The 21777-nt window shown below is 45.0% G+C and overlaps 1 protein-coding gene across 1 annotated transcript; it reads right to left on the bottom strand.

The window, feature by feature from the left end:
* Positions 1-6122: 6122 nt before the first annotated feature.
* On the bottom strand, positions 6123-21341 carry DHODH (dihydroorotate dehydrogenase (quinone)). Its single transcript, XM_079117745.1, is given in 10 exon segments — positions 6123-8523; positions 9262-9421; positions 9547-9591; positions 9594-9750; positions 10546-10659; positions 11246-11433; positions 14131-14213; positions 17143-17342; positions 19321-19533; positions 21241-21341. Coding segments are annotated over 10 exon segments (1236 nt in total). The 5' UTR covers positions 21262-21341; the 3' UTR covers positions 6123-8468.
* Positions 21342-21777: the final 436 nt, after the last annotated feature.

Genomic DNA, 21777 nt, shown 5'->3' with positions numbered 1-21777 from the left:
GTGCAAGAAATACAATACTTGTATAAACTTGCTAAACCCTAAAGTAAATCCCCTCTCTACTCCCAAAGCTCCTTCCCCTATTGTTGGGTGTGATCCACTGGATTCTGGCCAGTTGTGTTTGCATTTGTCTCTTCTTAGAGACTGAGAGATGCTAGAAAACTCAGTTATCTTCATCCCCAACACATAGCTTAGCCCCAGGCAAGCAGCAGGTTCTCAATAAAAGTTTGGCGGAATGAGTAAAAGAACTGAAGAAAATGGGTTGACAGCATATGTGTGTGTGTGTGTGTGTGTGTGTGTGTGTGTGTGTGTTTATTTGTAATGGTCATATCAGTAACTCAAATATAGTTGAAATTCTAATACAATCAGAATGACTATTTTGGGTCCCCAAGCCCCAAATCCACACTCCTTGCTCTGTTGAGGTAGGAGGATATCACTAGATTAAGAACTGAAATTTCAACACCCAAGAGAATAACCCAAGTCTTCTCAAGTAACCAAGGATGAAATGCCAGTACCAAGGTCACTACTCAGGAGAATGCCTCCCGTGTACCTGGGGCAGAAAGGAAATGTTCCCACACCTTGACACAGCTCTGTTCTCAAACCACCAAGTCAAATGATTACTGGAGCAGCCAGTGGTAAGCCAGACTGCCCTCAAGCACTGTGACTCCTTTTGTGTCCTATGGGACACTTTCCAAATGGAACTGTTCACACCCAGGAAACTTGCTCTTGGCTGACAATTCAAGATGCCAATGTTTATCAAATTTCCTCACCTGGAGGCCCTGCCCTTTGGAAGTTCACCCTTATGCCACTTCCCAGATACTTCACAACCCACTATGTGCGAATTCCAGCTTGTTCCCACTCTGTTGTACAGACACCTCTCAGCCCTGTCCCTTGGTGTCCTCTTACATGTGGCATACCACACCATCTTTATTTCCTACATGTATAACCACAGGGTTCCTACAGAAAATTTCCCCAACTGCCAAGACTAGAGGTTGGGTAATGTGACAGCTTCAGCATATTATCATGGGGTCCTGACACCAGAGATCTGCACCTGAAGGAAAAAGAAGTCCTGAAATCTCTCTTAGCTGAGCAGAAAGCAAATGACATCTTTTCCAGGCCAATACAAGATTGTTAGCCTCAACCTGACTTCTTTACCAACTGGGATTAAATTTGGTTGAGTATAAAATCCCAACTAACAATGACTCAAACACACAGGGCTTTATGTTCACAAGTTAGAGGTATGGGAGTGGGCAGAGGGAGCCGATGTTGGCCACTCGTGAAGCTCTTTCTGCTTTGACACTATGGGTCACTATGGTGTCATTATTGGGTGACCCTAATCCTGAAGAATAAAGTGACTGCCAGAGTTCTATCATCATACCCATGTTTCAGGCAGTTGAAGACTTCCCCAAAATTCCACACATTTTCATATATATCTCATTGAATAGAACTAGGTCACATGACCACACCCAGATATAATGAAGATAAGGAAATGTAGTGTTTATTCTGGGAATGTAGAATTTAGTACCATCTACAAGACAACTGACCGATCTAGTCAGAAGTTACGTTCTAGATTAAAAGAAACTAGAGACATGGATGAAGCTTCATTGTGGAAGATCATTTGGGGAAAATAGGAGAAACGTAAAGATGTTGGCTTATATTAGAAAATCATAGTTAATTTTAGGTTGATTATGTAATTATAATTGCATAGGAACATGGTCCTGTTTTTAGATGATACATGCTATGAACTACTTAAGAGTGAGTCAAAACACACTATGTAAATACACTATGTAAGTAGTTTAAAAGACTGATAAGTCAAACATGTTAAAGATAGGATTATGAAGTCAGGTAGGACAATGGAGGCTATACTACTCTTTCTAATTTTCTGTATGTCTTAGATTTTTTATAATAAAAATCGAGATGGGGTGGGGTTGTAGCTCAGTGGTAAGAGCACTTCCCTAACAAGTGTGAGGCACTGGGTTCAATTCTCAGCACTGCATATAAATAAATAAAATAAAGGTTCATCAACAACTAAAAATAAAAAATCGAGGGAGAATAATTCTCTCTTTGGTTTGGCTCTGCCAGTCTTCCTCAGATGAGTCTGCCTGCCTCCTGCTACTAAGGCCTGACATTCCTGGAGCGCTCCAGGGCCAGTCAGCGCAGAGGCCCGTGAGTGATGGGGGAATCCCCACAACCTAGCTGGGTCGAACCGCAGAGCCTGTAGGTGTGGGAGAGAAGACTGCAGCTGGCTCCTCAGCTCCTCAGACGGTCCTTCATCTCCTGGTATGCAGCAAGGATCCATCCCATCACCTGTTGGAGATAACATCCCGGCAGTGGGAAGGAAGTGAGTGCAAGACATCTTACACAGTGGAGGCCTGCAGAGGGTCAGGACCCACCAGGCAGAGCAGAACAAATGCTGGATTTGAGAAACTCCTCCCTCCATTGTTCCTGCCGACATCCCCTAAGAGCACACTTTACCTCATCATCTTCATCTCTGAAAACGAGAACTATAATCACCTGCTGCAGAGAGCTGTCTGATGATCAAATAAGGTATTATGTGGGATTTTCTATAAATGTACAGCATTATTAGGAAGATGACCTTGCTCGTTCCAGTACCACCACTTTGTCCTCACAGACTCCCAGGCACCTATCGCATACATTAGGCCAAAACTTTTTGAACTTTTTCAAAATCACTTGCTGTGGTGGTTTAAAAAAAAAATCTCCAAAGCCAGATGCAGTGGCACATGCCTGTGATTCCATCAACTCTGGAGGCTGAGGTGGGAGGATTGCAGTTTAAGGCCAGCTTCAGCAAATTTATTGAGGCCCTAAGCAAATTAGGAAGGCTCTGTCTCAAAATTTAAAAATTATAATAATAATCTCCACAAATTCTTTGACATTCCTCCTGTCAAAAGTGAAAACTAATTCCCCTCCCCCTGTGTGGTGGGCTGAACTACATGACTTGTTTCTAACTAGGGTTGTCGGAAAGTGGATGATGCCGTTTAATTTCAGACAAAGAATGAAAAATTTCTTCGTATAGTCAGTGCTTATTTAGAAACAGATCTATACTAATATTTTTTTATCTGAACAAATTAGCTCCATTTCATGTCTCACTTTCCTGCTTGTCCTTGAGACCACCATTCTGACCAGATATTGTTCTGGTCAGGTCGACACAGATAACTGCACTAAAAAGTATTGGCTGCAGAACCTGACCCAGGGAAGCCTATCAGAAGGTCAGTCGTGAAATGGACTTTTTCAGAACACCTAGTGACATGATGCATCTACCCCTTTGAAGGTAAATGCTGCACGATGGAATTCAGTCCTTTCTGACCCCAAGCTGAGCCTCCTGTATGCCCTACTGGCCAGAGTAAAGGTGGGCAGGGTTGCCTGAGACAAGCGAGACTGGGTGAACCCAGGGAAAACTACACCCCTTCTGTCCTGCCCTGTGCTGGCTTAGGGGAAGCTCTCTCACCCACACAGGAGGGAGAGAGAGAGAAACAGATGGCCATCAGTCTGGCTGCAGCTGAAAGTAGCCTGCTGAACCCAAATTCCTTTTGTCTTTTCCCACAGTGGGAAAGCCTAATATAGGCTATTCCCAGCAAGGGAGCAGAGAAGAAAGAATAGCTTATTACAATCCATTACTTAGAAATTCCACCGCAGAGCAGCATAGAAGGAAAGAAGCTCTCTCCAATCTGGAAAGTATAAATGGAGACAGGGCTCGCTAATGGCAACCTGGCAGTAACATGAGCAGCTAAGTGCTTAGAACCTGAGCAACACCACTTCTGGGGCTACACTCTCCTGCACCTCAGAAGGAAGAGCACAAAACTACAACCAGTCGCTGCAGCGCTGTGATGTGGAGGATGGAACCAGCCAACATGTTCATACCTGAGCACACATCGATATTTTCACGACGGCAAACCAAAGCCTGGTTCTGCTAGAAAGGCAAAGGTAGGCCTAAGGGACAGATATCAAATTATTCATTATAACGATATGTGAAAAGAGCAAGTTACAGAATAGAATTAAACTTACTCCATTTATAATGTGAAAATGACAATGATGCCCATCAGGTACTCCGCAAAAAATACAAGAGCAAATCATATAAAGAATATTAGGAATTCCATGCACCACTGCACTCACTGTCCTAGGTCCCAAGGGAGGCTGATAGGATGCAGTGAGACCTGAGCAGATGACATTTTTTCTATCAGGTTCCCTATGAAACTGCAGAGCCAGAATCCAGTAAGAAAACACCAGACAGACCCAAATGAGAGGCACTTAGCAATAGTAATTTGCCATCATCTTCAAAAGTGTCCATGACACAAAGTCAAAGACAGGGAGAAACTCTTCCAAAGGAGACTAAAGAAACAGGACCACTGTCTATGATTCTGAACTGGGGATCTTTACATTAAAGAACGTTATTGGGACAGTTGGCTACACAGGAAGCTGGCCTGTTTGTTTTCTCTTATTGTAACAAATCACTACAAACTTAGTGGTTTGAAACAACACCTACTGATCAGTTCACAGCTCTGGAGGGCAGCTGAGACTTAGCTGAACTCTGTGCTCAGAGACTCACAGGCTGATATCATCAGGCCAGCTTGGTTGTGTTCAAAGTCATACAGGATGTTGGCAAGACTGTTCTGTGTGGCTGTAGGTCTATAGTAGGGTTCTCCAGAGATACAAAATTAATAAGAGATAGATGATAGAGCCCAGCTGACTTGAATATTCAACTTCTGCCTTACTGAGCAATGAGCTAATCACAGGGTGTTGTTTTAAACCACTGTTTGTAGTGATGTTACACAGCATAGAAAATACAGGCCAGTTTCCTGTTTAGCCAGTTGTCCAAATAACGTTACTTATTGTAAAGTACCCAGTTCAGAATCACAGGTTGCATTCAATTGTCCTGTCTTAGTCTTCTTGTGTCTGGGAAAGTTCCTCATGTGTACATGAGATATTCTACACTTTATGATAGACTAGGACAGATGACTTTGCCCACCTGTAGGCTAATGTAAGTGTTCTAAGCATGTTCCAGGTAAATTAGGTATATTAAATGCATTTTGACTTGCAGTTTCAACTACAATGGGTTTGTTGGGATGTGGCCCTATCATACAGTGAGGGTAATCTTATATATCCAGGAACTTCTTTGAGTAGAGGCTGAGAAGTCTCATCTGCTGTCTGCAAATTGGAGAGCTGGGAAAGCAAATGGTATTCAGTTCAGACTCAAAGGCCTGAGAACAAGGGGAGTGGATAATGTAAATCCAGCCATGGGGCAGGCAACTGAGTTGAGATGCTCCCCTCAAGTTGTGACAGGCAAGGGGCAAATAGGGGCCAAATTCCTCCTTCCTTGGCCTCTGCTATATTCAGGCCTTCAGGAATGGATGAGGCCCACCCACATAGGGGAGGGTGACCTACTACACTGAGCCCACTAGCGTTAATGCCAGCCTCATCCAGAAACCATCCCATAGACGCACCAGAAAGCCATGTCTTAAAATGCCTCAAGATTAGATGGACATAGAATATCATTGATGTAATGCAGCTCTGATGGTCGCACTATGATTACACAGAATGCCCTCATTTGCAGGATGTCCACATTAAAATATTCAAGCCAATAGAACATCAGATCAGCAATTTATTACTCTCATATGATTCTCTATATAAAAAGTTGCATGAACTTTTCTACATATGTGTACAGAGACAAAAGGCAGAGAACTTTGGATACATGTGTATGTGTAGATACTGAAAGCACCCAGAAACCACTCCGGACACAGGAACTCACGCAAAAGATTTTATTAAGCAGACAGAGTGTCCGCCCACAGGGTGGGGGGGAGGGGATATGAGAGAATGGCAGTGGAGCTATTCCTAAGTAGGGGAATTTCACAGGCTAATAACAATGGACCAATGACTGACCAGGAAGTTCACAGGCTAACAATCTGGACCAATGACTGACCAGGAAGTTCGGAGGCTAACAATCTGGGTTGTAAAATGGTGTGGGGGCAGCCAGAATACTGACAAAATGGCAGATCTGATGCCAAAAATACAAAGAAAAATGTCTAGAAAAAATCTAGACAATAGTCAATCATCAAAAGTTACCTGTGGGGGCTGGGGTTGTGGCTCAGTGGTAGAGTCTCAGCACTACATAAAAATAAGTACACAAAATAAAGGCATCATGTCCATCTACAAATTTTTTTTTTTTTTTTTTTTTTAGTTTTTTTTTTTTTTTAAAGTTACCTGTCAGTTCTGGAAAGTGGAATTGTTTGTGGGGAAGTAGGACTTTTGTTTAGGGGCTCATATACTTCTGTATTATTTAAATTTCTTTATATTTTCATAAAATAAAAACCATGGAAAGATGTTTGAACAGGTCAGTGGGAGACTGGCTACTGGCTTCTTAGCAGAGTGAGTGAGTGGCAGGGGGAGGCACTGGCTGAGCCCAAGGTTCAGCAACGTGACCTGTTATCTTCACTGAAGTTCCATGTCTCGCCACAGAGCTGCCAAGAACTTAAATTTAAAATAAAAGTTGTAGAAATGGGAATGTAGCTCAGTGGTAGAACACCTGCCTAACAGGCATGGGGCCCTGGGTTCAATCCCCAGTACTGTAAAAACAAACAAAATAACTTAAACAAAAAGCCATGCTCAGGTAACAGGAGCAGGAGATTCTCTGTGGGCTGTGTAGGAAAGCCAGAGTTCAAAAATGGTTCCCAGCTTCACTCCACCATTCACTTTTTTTTAAATAACTTTATTTTTATTTACTTATTTTTATGTGGTGCTCAGGATCGAACCCAGTGCCTCATAAATGCGAGGCAAGCACTCTACTACTAAGCCACAATCCCAGCCCCACCATTCACTTTTTGGTACTGAAAACATGGACATTAAGTTACAACTACAACATCTATCAGTTTAATGTGTTGTGCAGTTTTTGTGGCCTTGGCTGACAAGAAGCTGTTCTGTGAGGTTTGCTTAATTAATGACTTAGTGATCAAACTGTGCACTACTTGGCACATTTTGGATTTTAAGTGTTTTTTTTAATTAGACATTATATCAAGTTACCACTGTACAAGTAGAAATTAAGACTTCAAGTAAGCCAGACATGGTGGCACACACCTGTAATCTCAGTGGTTTGGGACACTGAGGCAGGAGAATCGCAAGTTCAAGGCCCACCTCAGCAACTTAGTGAGGCCCTAAGCAACTGGGTGAGATCCTGTGTCTAAATAAAATACAAAAAAGCGCTGAGGATGTAGCTCAGTGGTTAAGTACCCCTGGGATCAATCCATCAATCCTCAGTACCAAAAAAAAAAAAAGGCTTTACGTAGTTTTTATGTTTTAAGATTTCTAAAACTGACAACTAGACTACTTTAGTCTCTTGTCTAATGTCATCACACCCCCAAGTCATAGACACTATTAAAATAGGGAACGGCTAGTACATTTCCTCCTATGGATTGCACTAGGTCCCCTCAAAGTGGATATGTTGAAATTAACCCCCAGTATCTCAAGATGTGACCTTATTTGGAGACAGAGTCTTTAAAGAGATAATCAAGTGGGCTGGGGTTGTGGCTCAGTGGTAGAGTGCTTGCCTAGCAAGTGCAAGGCATTGGGTTCGATTTTCAGCACCACATAAAAAAATAAATAAAAAATAAAGATATTGTGTCCATCTACAACTAAAAATATTAAAGAAAAAAGAAAGAGAGAATCAAGTTTAAGTGAGGTCAGTAGGGTGAGACCTAATCCACTCTCCTGGGTACTTGGGATTGAACCCAAGGGTGCTTTTACCATTGAACTATATCCCCAGCTTTTTCTATTTATGTTTTTTATTTTGAGACAGGGTCTTGCTAAAGTTGCTTAGGGTCTTTCCTCAGCCTCCCGAGCCTCTGGGATTATTACAGACACAGCACCCAGCATCACTGCACCATTCTTTCAACTTTTTAAATTTTTAAGATGTTTTTAGTTGGAGTTGGACATAATAATCTTATTTATTTTTCTATGTGGTGCTGAGGATTGAGCCCAGTGCCTCACACGTGCTAGGCAAGTGCTACCACTGAGCCACAACCCAGCCCCATTCTTGCAACTTTTGTCTATGTTTGAAGTAATTTCAAAATAAAGTTAAAATTTTTAAGATAAATAAAAACAGGGAAAATTAAAGTCACATCCTGGGAAGCCCACAGCAGATCCAGGAAGTATGGCCTGGAAAGACCTGCAGCACTGGACAAAGCCCTGGTCCTGCAGAAAGAAGGTATGTTGAAATCCAGGTTTTATCTTTTCCATGATTTTCCCCAAAATAGTCAATGGCCTTACAAATTGAAGGATCCAGGGATTTGGATCCAGAAAGAATCATAACTATAAGTTTATGGTTTGAGCAAGCAACTGAAAAAAGCCTTCATCGACTCTGGTGACCTCCCGTGATTGGCTGTCACGGTCCTGCTAAGCTGTGGTTAGGGATATGGCTTTAGAGTCCTTCACATGATCCAGTCACAGGCTTCTGTCCAACATCCTCACCTCCGATGATCTGCTCCAATGGCATCTGCGACTCTGCTAAAACCCCGTTCTCTGGAAAGTGAGAAAACAAAGCAATTTCAGCAAATGTGAAAGCCAAGCCCTGCTCTTGTAGGAAGCCCACATTCACCCACGCACACACCTCTCTCTCCGGAACATACCATCCCATCCCAGGTACGTCTCATGCCCTCTTCACTGCCTTTAGAACCAGGGACCTAAAGATATCTCCACCCAGGCCTTCAGACAGAAAGGGAATCAACTACCAACTTCAAGTACCAACAGCCCCCTGACATTGAGCCAATGTAAATTAACTGCTTAATTCTGCCAGAATTCCTCAGGCCCCTGTCCCTTGAATTGGCCAGCCCTGCCTTAGACTAACTCCTGAATTCCCCTGGCACTGTTTGTCCTTTGTCAAAGGAGTAACCAAGTCATTTTCCCTGTGTTCAGTGTATCCCTCAAATCCTTTTTCTGTGAACAATATATAGATGAATAATACCCCTTTAATTTTTTTTTTTGTACCAGGGATTGAACCTGGGGCACTTAACCACTGAGCCACATCCCCAGCCCTTTTTTATATTTTATTTAGAGACAAGGTTTCACTGAGTTGCTTGGGGCCTCACTAAGTTGCTGAAGCTGGCTTTGAATTCGCAATCCTTCTGCCTCAGCTTCCTGAGCTGACGGGATTTACAGGCGTGCACCACAGCACCTGGCAATAACGCCCCTGTGATTTGGGTCATTTTGAATTAACTTCTGAGTGACTTCTCATTTCCAGCCACACATGGTCTCACTCACTTCAAGAGGGCCTCCAGCTCCCGTTTGACTCTGCCCACCACAGGTGGCCCCTGGTAGGTGAGGGCCGTGTATAGCTGAATCAGGGAGGCACCAGCCTGGATCTTCTCCAGTGCATCCTGCCCGCTGCTGACACCACCGACCCCAATTATAGGAATTCTGCCTGCAGAGAAGCACATGGCAACATTATGAAGAAGGATGTGAGAGCCAGGACCTCAGTCTGGCTTCAGCCCCACAGTCCCCACCCAGCAAACACAGCAGATGATGGAACAGTGACTGCAGTCACACCCAGGGCCTGAGGCACACACACAGCAGCAGACAGACAGCAGAAGCCTTGCCTTGGGTGAGCGCATACATCTCCCGGATGGTCTGAGTTGATAAATCACGGAGGGGCTTCCCACTCAGCCCTCCTGTCTCAGAACGCAGAGCTCCCCGGAGGCCAGCAGGGCGACTCACTGTGGTGTTTGTGACAATCAACCCATCAATGCTCAACTGCAGTGCAAGACAGACAGAGTCTAGAGTCATGTTCTGAGAAACTCAGAGAAGCTTCTCTAGAGGTTTGAGGCAGCCACCAGCGAGGGGCCACCCCCACAGCCCTGGAAGCAAGAGCTATGTGAGCCTCACTCCACTTCTGTTGTGAACAAGTATCAGAATGAGCCTCAGTGTGACACAGCAGCCATCACATCTGACCACCTACAGCATTCCACTAGAACAGGGTTAATCCTCGGAAGAACTGCTTACATTGTGTTGCCTGATGCCCTGGGTAGTGGGTGGTGGAACCAGGATTTCCAGGATTGCTGGGCTCAGTCTGTTTCCACTGCACCCTTACCCCATAGAGGCTGGTGTTCAGAACCAATGGAGAGAATGAGGCAAACAATACTCCAGTCCCAACTGAGACTGGCCAGATGTGCACGCACAAGCCTTAAGGCCCTTGCTGGATGAAGACAAGCAAAGAGGAAGGAAGAGGTTGAGAAAAAGACATGTTCAGGGGCTGGGGAAGCAGCTCAGTGGTAGAGTGCTTGCCTAGTATGTGTGAAGCACTGGTTTTGATTCTCAGCACCACATATAAATAAATGAATAAAATAAAGGTCTATCAACATCTAAAAATTTATTTTAAAAAAACACATTCAAACAATTATTTGAACATTCCTTTTTTACCACAGATGAGTTACATGATGACAGACACCCAACTAGCCTCCAGTATCCCAAATCGTGCCATTCTGGGCTCACAGTGGACCAAAGGCTTCTAACACCAAGAGGCACCCCCAGGCCTGGCCCAACTCGAACCTCTCTTGCCACGCTAGCAATGTCCTCCTTGTCCTGAGCCGTGAGGTCGGGGGCGATCTTCACCAGTACTGCTGGCTTCTGCATTCCCTTCAAGGCATCCCTCTCCTGCAGCACCTAGGGAAGCACAGGCCAGAGATGGAACGACAGTCCAGACCACTGCCCAGAGTTGCAACGTGACCTGTGGTTGCAAGTCAGGGTCTTCAACAAGCTTCAAACTAAAGCATGAGCAATTTCTCCTCTTCAGAATACCCAGTTTCCTGAAGTGTCCCCACCAAGATGGATCTGGTTCAATTCTTTTGAACCAAGAGATCCCACAGGCATCAGCTAATATCTTAAGGGTTTTGACTTTCATTCAAAAAAAAAAAAAAACAAGAAAATATTGTCACAAGTACCGTGTGATCGAAAGTCAACTCATACACTGTGCTAGGGATAAAATGATAAACCAGAGAGACATGTTCCTGCTCTCATGAACCCTATGGTTTAAGAGCAGGGACAGACAACTCAATAATTCATTCCTATTACATATAATCAGTGTTGTGTCAGGGAATCACAGGATGCTTTAAGGTGTAGCAAGGGCTCCCAACTGGCCCATGTGTGAAGAACAGCTTCTCAACGGGGATGCTAAAGTTTTGCCCAAGACAATGAACAGGAGTGAGGAGGACAGGCTAGTGGAACGGGACTCGAAGGTGCAATGGCCCACCTTGGTCAGCAGGCAGCGCAGCTCAGCTTTTCCCTGAAGATTCCGCAGCCCAGCTGTGTTGGGACTGGACACGTTCACTACCAGGTAGTCAGCCAAAGGGCCCAGGACCTGAACCCCCTCTGTATAGTCTGCAGCAGCATCCACCGACATTTTATTCTTCCCCAAGTTTATTCCCAGTGGCAGCCCATCTGTAAATATCACTGGTCAAGTTCCATCCCCATACACCATCTCCCATGCAATATTCTGAGACCATCCTAAACTCCCAGAGCCTGTGAACAGCTTCCAAACCTGAACTTTCCTACACCAGGCGACAAATGCTGCTACACGGTGCTGCTACATGCTGACCCCAAAAGAGCACACATCTTTGTACAAAGAAGGTTGAGCAACTACAAGGATGTTTCACTGTATCCTCACCTTTTTATTTTAAAAATTTAAGGGCTGGGGAGATAGCTTAGAGTGCTTGCCTCGCAAGCACAAGGCTGTGAGTTCAATCCCCAGCACCACAAAAAAAAAAAAAAAAATTTAAATGGAAAATACAAAAATTAGGAGTGCAAATACTAGTGCTAAAAAAATTGGGCTGGGGGTGTAGTTCAGTAGTAGAGCACATGCTTAAAATGCATGAACCTGCGTGCAATCCCCAGCACCAAAAAAAGAGAGAGAGAGACTTCATAAATTTAATAAAACAGAGCGCAGGCATGCATCAGTGAGCATGTCAGACAGGCAGCTTTTTTTTTTTTTTTTTTTTTTTCAGTACTGGGGATCGAACTCAGGACCTTGTGCTTGCAAGGCACGCACTCTACCAGCTGAGCTATCTCCCCAGCCCCAGAGAGGCAGCTTTAACCAAGAGATGCTTGTGGCTCTTGGGTCAAGTGATTGGCTATGCAGTGGTGAAGTAAAAACAAAATTAAAGAAAACGTATAAAATACTAGAAAATATTTTCAATTATCATGCCTAAAACATAGAAGCATAATTATTTATAGTTTATAATCTCAGTTCTCTAAGGAAAGGGACTCTCCCTTATGATTATGGCAACCATACATTTCAGTGCTCCCGGGAGAGTCCTGATTACCCCCTGTGTCCTGGGCTTAATTATTCATGCCTGTCCTCATTTTCACTCTTAAAAATATCTCAATTTGCACATCAGTTGCACAGCTACCATAATTAAAAATCAACAGCACTATCAATTGACTTGCATTTTGGGCCTCCAGAAAACATTTTCAGAATCACGCTGTGTGTGAAAGGAAAAGTGTTGTCTACACTTGGCTTCTCCCAAGATACTATCCCATCTGCAAGTCAAGGGTACAGCAATGGTACACGCTGCTGCTTCATCTGATTCCTGGGAAAATATCTAAAACACCGAGTTAGTTCACAACATGTCCAGCCAGGAGGATCAAAGGACAACACCCAGTACTACTACCCACCTTCTCACACCCAATCACACATATCTATCATAGCTTGAAAATATAGAAGATTTATGTAGCTAACTTTCCAAGTGGGTTGGGGGAGAGGACTGAACCCAAATAGACTAAAGTTATGTAAGCAGGTCTCTAAGACTCCCACATCTAGCACCCACCATGCCAAGATCATTTGTAAGCTTTTATTCTTTTCCATACAGGTAAACTGGCTTGAAACTATGGCTTTTGTGGAGTGACTGGAGCTTTCATTAGTAGTCATCTGCCCAATGTGACAAGATTCTGCAGTTGGGAACTGCCCTTTCCCCAAAGAGCCCATCACTATTGTCAAAGCATATCCTTGGCATGGTGCTAACAAGAAGCTGCCTTCAAGGCTCCGAGCTGCTGGCAGACAGATGCCAGAGCGTGGCTACAGGATTCTGATTCTGCTTCACTCCAGGGAATGCAAGCACAGCCAGGGCGACAGGGTGGGCAAGGAAGAGCAGGGGATAAAGCTGGCACACAGAGCACTGTGGGTGTAAATGAAGAAAAGGCAGGCAAGGGGCAGGAGAGTGTCAGATTACAACCATGAAAGTCAGATTACTACCTTCAAAGTTCCCCAAATGGGCAGGCCTGTTGTGTAGCGGGGCCTGGTTCTGCCAAAGCTAGGTCTGGTTCTGTCTGAACATAGTCACTTCCTGCTCCCACAAGGTCAAATTGCCAAATGGTTTAGTACTTTCTGTCACACTTCCTGAAATGAATGTATGTTTCCTCATGTGCTACCAGGACATCTAATGAGACCAAGATGACCTGAAGGAAGTTCCAGAAGGACCTAAAGAGGAAGATTCTTCCTCCTCGCCTGAAGACCCACACTATCCCAGAGGGTGTCGGGGGAGCCATGGTTACGATGACAGAACACAAGGCTATGACCCCTAAGTGCCCCCACCCTTAGAGAGAGCAAAGCAGAGAGCCACAGGGAACGAGCAGCAGCATCTGGGAGGTGGCCTTCAGAAGCACGTGTTGTTTCTGAAATCAGTCTTGAACATTTCCCCAGTGCTCACATCAGATGTCTCTAGGTGGGAGGAGCAGGAGTAACTCTACTTTTCCTTCTTTAGGCTGCTCTATACCCACTAACTCTTCTAAAATTTATATTTTTATACATGGACAAAGAATAACAGGCAAGACAGGGGAAGTAGTCCTGCTCTCGTCCTGGCTGCCCTGGTGGGCACAGGGGGGTGCTCCACCTGGCTCACTTCCAAGCTCCCCTCGATGACACAGCAAAGGTCACATGCGCGGCAGAATCAGTGAGGCTCTGCTAAATCAAACTATGAGACTGAGCTAGAATCTTGGAGGCTGTGCCCAGGAAAATGGAGAGGAGCCTGAGTTCCTCAGTGGTTTTTCCTATTGCTTAGTTGTGTTCACTTCCCTAGGAATGTTCCCAACATTTCTTCTTCTAATAGGTGAAGACAGCCCTCCCATGCACCTCCACTTTACCTTCTGTGAGCTTGGCCTGCTTCTGCTGTCTGGCCCGCAACCTGTGTTCCACCACTGAGAGCCCGTGGCTGTTAAATCCATACCTGTAGCATGCAGGCCAGTAGGGGAGGGTACAAGGTTAGAACTCAAAAATTTGGAAAAAGCACCACAGGCACTTCCACTATATACTAAATACTGACTTTATAAAACAAAAGAGAAAAAAAATCAGAATCAGTTCTTAAAGTTCCAAGGTCTAAACTCCCCTGGCACTCCTACAGATATGCCACAACACTTTGATTCACAAAGGAAACAGGTGCAGTGGTGCATGCCTATAATCCAAGCAACTAGAGGTTGAGGCAGGGGGATGGCAAGTTCAAAGCCAGCCTCAGCAATTTAGCAGGACACTAAGCAACTGAGTGAGACCCTGTCTCAACAAAAAAAAAAAAAAAAAAAAAAAAAAAAAAGAGAGCAGAAAAGAAACGGCTGGGGAATGTAGCTGAGAGGTTGAGTGCCCTGGGTTAAATCCCTAGTATCACAAAGCACACACACACACATGCACACATTCACACAAAGGGAAAGATTAAAATGTGTGAACAAGCTGCTCAGTCAGCTAGCTCTGGAACCTGCCCGGACCCTCCCTCCACTCCTATTGGTCTAAGCCCTCACTACTGACTGATAAGTACAGGTTCTCCACCTCCTGCTTCCACTTCCTGTTTCCACTTCCAAACACTGCTCCTACCACCCCACTTCCCACATCCTTTCTGCCTGTTAAAAATCACTCTTTCTGGGCCGGGGAGATAGCTCAATCAGTAGATGCTTGCCTTGTAAGCACAAGGCCCTGGGTTTGATCCCCAGCACCCAAAAAAAAAAAAAAAAAAAAAAAAAAAAAAAAAAAAAAAAAATCACTCCTTCTGGGCTGGGGATATAACTCAGTCGGTAGAGTGTTTGCCTTGCAAGCACAAGGCCCTGGTTCAATCCCCAGCACCGTAAAAAAATAAATAAATAAATAAATAAATAAATAATCACTCCTTCTTCCTGTCCTGGATCAAATGCTGCCTCTCTCCTTGCCTAAAGCCTCCAACTACAAGGGAATCCTCACCTCCTTGGCATTCACAGGGTACTTTATGCCTGTCTTTCTCACCGCACCACTAGACAGCCCAGGAGGCAAGGACTTCATATCTTTTTTTTTTTTTTTTTTTTGGAACTGGGGGGCAAGCCCAGGGCTTTGAAAATGTGAGGCAGATGCTTTGCCATTGAGCTCCATCCCTGTTCCCTCTTTTTCATCCCTGAATCATCTGTCCCACTATGGGTTGCTGACCTAATAGCTATCCCTCTGCCCCCTCCCCCTTTGTGGAACCTACCTCCCCAGGTATAGGATAGAAATGCTAATGACTCAAGCTCTCCCAGCCTTGCTGACACTGAAGCATGATCATGGGACCAGGTGTGGTCACTCAGTCACAGGCACTGTGGAATGGAGCTTCTGAGCAAGTCTCCTGCCCTTTCCCTTTCTGTTCTTGGGTGTCTGTGAGCAATGTGGCTTATAGCTGGAACTGCTATTTTGTTTTGTTTTGTTCCAGTACTGGGGATTGAACCCAGGGGTACTCTACCACTGAGCTGTTACCCAGACCTCTTTGTTTTTTTGAGATGGGTCTGCCTAAGTTTGAGCCTCCTGAACCACTGTACCCAGCTACTGGAATGGCTCTCCTAGAACAGGAAAGGAAGACCCCAGAAAATTGGACCAGTGTCTTGACATTACCCTGCCACTCAATCAACCCAGAACTGCCCACTACACCTGTTATGAGAAGATAATAAATGCCTGTTGTTTACGCCACTTGGTTACTTGCAGCCAGAGTAGCATGACAGATACAGTGGCACATGTACTTGATGACTTATAAATAAATTCGCCTATTCCTTCAGTAAACTTTACTGAGCACCCAGTATGTGCCACGTAGAACAAGGAGGTTGAACACACAAGTGCCAAGAGCACAGGCTTCCTATCCATCCCACATATCTACAGGATTCTGCCAAGTAACATCATCCTGAGACCTGTAGTTACCCATGGCAGCCGAATCAGGAATAGGTATCCCTGATCCCTGCCTGCATTACAGCAGAAAAATCAATAGCTTGATCTCTGATGCTGGATTTCCCTGAAACAAGCACAATAAAACAAGAAACACAGCCACATAAACTTGGGATAGGTCAGTCTCCCAGAAGACCATTAACAGCCCAAAGATGCCTATCAAAATTCCCCAAGAGGGTTCTCCAAAACTCTGTTATCAAAAAGCAGGAACTTCTTTACTTTATGATTTGTTGAAGTTCAAAAAAAAAAAAAAGGTTTTGGATGATATGGAAGGATTTCTTTTCCTAAAAACAGCTGTATGTATTGAATACTGAAAACTACTGTTTACAGAAGGTGAACTACTGTTACAGAAGGCTTAAAGGCACACTAGCTTTGGAAGTCTTAGTGCAAGTGAAAGAAGGTAAATAACACATTAATAATTTTTCTATTGATTACATATTTAAATGATATTTTAAATATGATATTTATAATGAAATCATAATTATGTTACTAACTTCACTCATTTCTCTTTCCCATTTTAATGTGGTCACTAGAATATTTTAAATTACATGTGGTGCTCACATAATTTCTATTGACCAGGCACTGGACAAGAGGACTGGAGTAACAATATGACAAAAGCACAAACCACAAAGTTCAACTGGGGATTTAACCCAGGGAAGCTGTACCGCTGATCCACATTCCCAGCTCTCTTCTGATTATTATCTCTGTGACCCTAGTAAGTCATTAGCTCCCTTAGCCTCAGTGTATAGCCATGTTAAATTGATTTAACACCTAGTTTCCAAGGTTAGTGTGAGGATCTCTGCCTGGCACATGCTAGATGCTCAGCCGGATTCCTGAACATTCCAAATGACAGAAAAATGTCCATATGTATAAGAGAAAGCACTCAGGCAGCCTTTCCACCTCTGAGAGCCCAGCAGCGCAGAGGCACCTATCAACATGGGGCTGCAACCCACCTGTTAATGACAGCTTGGTCCTCAGGCAGGCGGAAGACTCTGGGCTTGGGGTTTCCTTCCTGAGGTTTGGGAGTCACACTTCCTACCTCAACAAAGCCAAAGCCCAGCTTATACAAGCCATCCACAGCTTCCCCATGTTTGTCAAATCCTGCAGCAATTCCTACTGGATTTCGGAATTTATGGCCCAGGACTTTCACTTCCTGAAAAGAGGAAGACAGAGTCAGAGATACACAAGGCTATAGTGGAGTTTCTCAAAGTGTGTCCCCTGGAACACCCATGTCAGAAATCCCTGGGGAGCCTATTAAACATCCCAGAACTACAGAATCAGGCCTTCAGCAGGGACAGTGGGCAGTGAAGCTGAGCAAATCTATCTGTAGTAGCACTCTCCAGGTGATTCTGAGGCTGCTGGAGTTTAAAAACCACAAGACTTTACCTCATCAAGCCTACAGAGAACACAGCATTTCTACCACAGGTTAAACAGGACACTGGTTTTTCCAGTTGTGATTAAGATTCATATCTTCAGGCTGGGGTTGTAGCTCGGAGCACTTGCCTAGCATGTGTAAGGTACTGAGTTCAATCCTCAGCACCACATATAAATAAATAAAGGTATCGTGTCCATCTACAACTAGAAATATTATAAAAAAAATTCATATCTTCTTGTTTGCCAACCTGGGCAGGAAAGGGCAACTCGTGGGGAGACCCTATCTCAATATAAAAAAGGGCTGGGGATGTAACCCAATATTAAATTGCCATTGCCCCTGGGTTAAATCCCCAGTACCCAACAACACACACACAAAAAAGGGCAGGGTGAGAGAAAGAGAACTAAGGACTGAAGGAAAGGTGAAGAACTGAAACTAGAAAGGTTGACTGAGAGAAGCGGCAGCCACCTGTCAACTGAGGAATCATAAACTGGACATAATGGCACACCTATAGTCCCAGCTACTCGGGACACTGAGGCAAAAGGATTATTTGAGTCCATGAGTTTGAGACCAGCCTGGACAACACAGTGAGACCCTTTCTCAAGAGTCGGGAAACTCATTCTACATGAGCTACTGCAGGTGTAGACCACGCAGCTGTGTGCTAAGCGACAGCACATGGGCCATGCTGGCTCTGTAGGCTGTGCTTACTGGACACAGCTCTGTACCACTCCAGGTATGAGATCACCTCCTTCCAATAGCCCCATCTCTGCATCACACTTGTTACTCCCACATTACTGGTCCAGGACTTTCAAACTAGCAGTTTAGTAAGTGAGGAAGGCTTCATGAAAGGAAGGTTCTTCCTGATCCTACAGTGCCTTTTAGTATTGGAGTACAGGAAATCAGGTAAAATGACAGAGCTGCTCAAAATTATACACTGGGAAAATGAAAAGGTCCCTAAAGTAACAAGGGGACATGTAGCGAAGCCCCTTTATTCTCTAACAGTGACTCTCCCCAAAGAGCTCTGAATGCTTCCTGCTTGGGTTTTTATGTTCAAATCATTCTGCTGTCACCTATTTGGCGGAAAAAAAATGTCTCAAAAGGAAACTTCCAAGGCTTACACGAGAATACAGATTCTGTGAGAACACGCCTCCTTCTGTTTTGTTTGTTGCAGTAACCCCAGAACAGCACAATAATAGTGCCCCATGGGGCCCTCATGTGGTTGAAAGAGTTGAAGCAGATGTTTCCATATGTCCTCACAGACTTGGCCAGACACACCTGTGTCACATTAGAGTTTAATGACTGGCAGGCTTCCCAATTCTGCCACTGAATCTCAGCTACTCAAGACCTCAGCAAGGCAGGATGGTAGACAGGGTTGGATGCAAGGGTTTTAACTCTAGGTTCAAACTCTAGGTTTGAACCCTGGTGCTGCCACTTCCTAACTGTGTGGCTTTGGGCAAGTCAATTACCATTAGCTCAGACTCCAGACATGTACATGGAGATGACAGTAGGACCTACCTCAGGAAGTAGTTCTGAGGATTAAAGGAGAACTGCCTTACACAATTAAGCCCCATAAGTTATACAATGACCATTGTTATTATGTAATCATGATATATAATAAAAATGCTTAGATTGAGTTCCAGATTCCCTCTGCTAAGCTGGCGCTCTGGATTTTATAAGGTTCTGTCCCAGCTGAGAACTATTAGGGGACTTCAACCTTCCCCCTTGTATCTAAGGCACAGGATGGCCCAAGAGTACCTACCAGCATGTCAGAGTCCTGAAATGTAGCCCGAGGAAGGAGCCCCAAGGAGATAAAGCGAACAGCCAGCCTGTGAGCTGACTCTGGGTCCAGCAGCCCCTGCAGAGTCGGCATCAAGTATTCAGCGTAGAAATGCTCATCCCCCGTGGCTGTCAGGTAGGAGGCAAAGAGAAGTCCTCCACCCCCCAGGATGACCACAGCATCCAGGGCCCGCTTCTGGGGGGGAAAAAAAAAAAAAGAGTCCATTAGAGGACCCCTAACCAGGCCAGGCTGCAGCATCCTTCCTGATCCCTTTACCCCTAGGCAAACAGGACAAAATGATATGTCAAAGAAGCAACATCCCTCACCATCTGAGGACACCAATCTCCTTCATTTCCAGTCCCACTTACACATTGGCCTCTATAGTTATATATACCCTCTGCTTACACACTCTGGTTGAACACTTGCCTTAGGATGGTAGGCCAGGAGTTTTCAAGAGTAGTTGTACTGTCCCCTGGAGGACATATGGGGGCATTTTTACTGGTTACAGTGACAAAGCAATGCTAATAGACTCAGCATGCAGAAATCAGTAAAGTTAGACATTCTTTGCTTGAGGCTGACAGGCTGACACACAAATTGTACATATCCTATGACTTTTGATGACTTTTTAATGTGCTACTGAAATTCATGTGGTCAAAAAAACCCTCATATTATCTGGGCCAAGAGGCATATAAATTATTTCCACATGGTTTTCGTATGCATTGACTTTTCCAGGAATAAAATTACCTTGTCAATTGAGGGACATCTGTACTATTTTGCACAAAACATTACTAAGAATTAGGCACCATTTCAGTAAATGGTGCTTTGCTTGGGGTGTTTGACAATACAACACATCTGTGGAACTTGATTTTTGAGTAAGTTTAAATACCCAACCAGACCTCTCACTTAACTGAGTCGTGTCCTGACATTTACATATGTGGTTTGTACATTGTTGATGTTTTCAGCTTATGAATAGGACGATTATTATCCTGAAATGGAAAATCATAACATAAAGGGGCAATATAAAAAGACTTCAGAGGGTGCTTCAGAAGGTTTTAGAGGGTGGAAGACAACTATCCTAGCTCAAAAGTGGTTCACAATGCCTTTCTCTCACTGTCAGATGCCATGTCACTCCTTCCTTCATTAGTTGAATCATTCATCAAATCTGAGCTCAAACGTGGGCAAAACAGACCTGATCCCAGCTCTATGACAAATGCAGTCTCAAGAAGGGACAAGTGAACTCAATGATCATGCAAATATGTAGCTATGCCAATTGCTATGAAGGAAAAGGTACTGTATAGGAAAGATCAAAAAAATCCCAAAGGTAAGTCACTTCTTAAGGAAGTGACTTAAAGCTGATCTTCAAAGAATGAATGACTTAACCAGGAGGTAGTAAGGAGAGGGAAGAGCATAATTATAGGCCCTCTTAGAGGCAGAGAGGAGAAACCCCCAGGAATGTGAGAGCACCTGTCGCATACTAGACCTCAGTGATACAACTAAGAACTCGTTACACAGAGCCCTCAAAACTTTATCTAGAAGGGTTAGGGAGCCGTGTTTGACTCTAATTTCATTCCTCTTGCATCGTCCACAAAATGCTAGGCGGTCATAGGTTCACTGAAGCCCCTGTGCTGGCTCAACAGAAAACTGGCCTACGTGCATTTAATCAAATCAGCATCTGCCCAGACCTGGCACGTGTTCTGCCCACACCCGACCAAATGCACGTGTAAATGCACACGCACAAGGATCTGCAGGTGCCCCCAGAGACACACGAACGTTCCAAAAGAGCCCGCGCTCTGGGGCCACCTTCCACACACACCTCGCCCGGCACAACTCCCCACTGTCCCGCCGCCCCAGCCCCCACCTGGCCTCTGCCTCGCCGGCCCAAGGCCCATTTTCCAGACTCACTTTCAGTTGTCTCCACGCCATGAGCCTTCCGCCACTAAGCCAGCCTCTGCCTCGTCTCCATTGGCAGAAATGGCAGAGACCCCGCCCACCCCCGGTCCGCGGCGGGGAGACCTCTCTCCGCCCCAGGGTCCCGGTTGGACGCCCGCGCGCGTGCGCACTTCCGGAGGCCACGCCTCTTCCGCCCCAGCCTCCAGACGCCGACCAGGCGCCTCGGGGAGCGGAGGTGATGGCGCTCAGCAGGTCGTCCTGAGGCCTCCGAGGAGGTCTGTGAAGAGCCGCTTCTCGGACGGAAGGAAAAGGCTGCCAGAAGTCTCGGAAGTGGGGAACGGGCTCCTCCGAGGCCCGTGGAAGCGTCGCAGTCATACCCTCAGGGCTTCCCCGGCGCCTGGAGGATCCCGGCTGCCCTCGGGCTCCCACGTCCTTAGGACCAAAGAAAGGAAACCGCAGCCCGAAGGTTGCGTTATGATTTTCATGGGCCCTTTCCTAAAAATACTGTATTTCAGTCTTCAGTCATCAAAATACATTGCACAGCACAAA

The sequence above is a fragment of the Sciurus vulgaris genome (assembly GCF_902686455.1).
Source record: "Sciurus vulgaris genome assembly, chromosome: 17".
Classification (NCBI taxonomy): Eukaryota; Metazoa; Chordata; class Mammalia; order Rodentia; family Sciuridae; genus Sciurus; species Sciurus vulgaris.
This window is presented reverse-complemented; position numbering and strand designations above follow the sequence as displayed.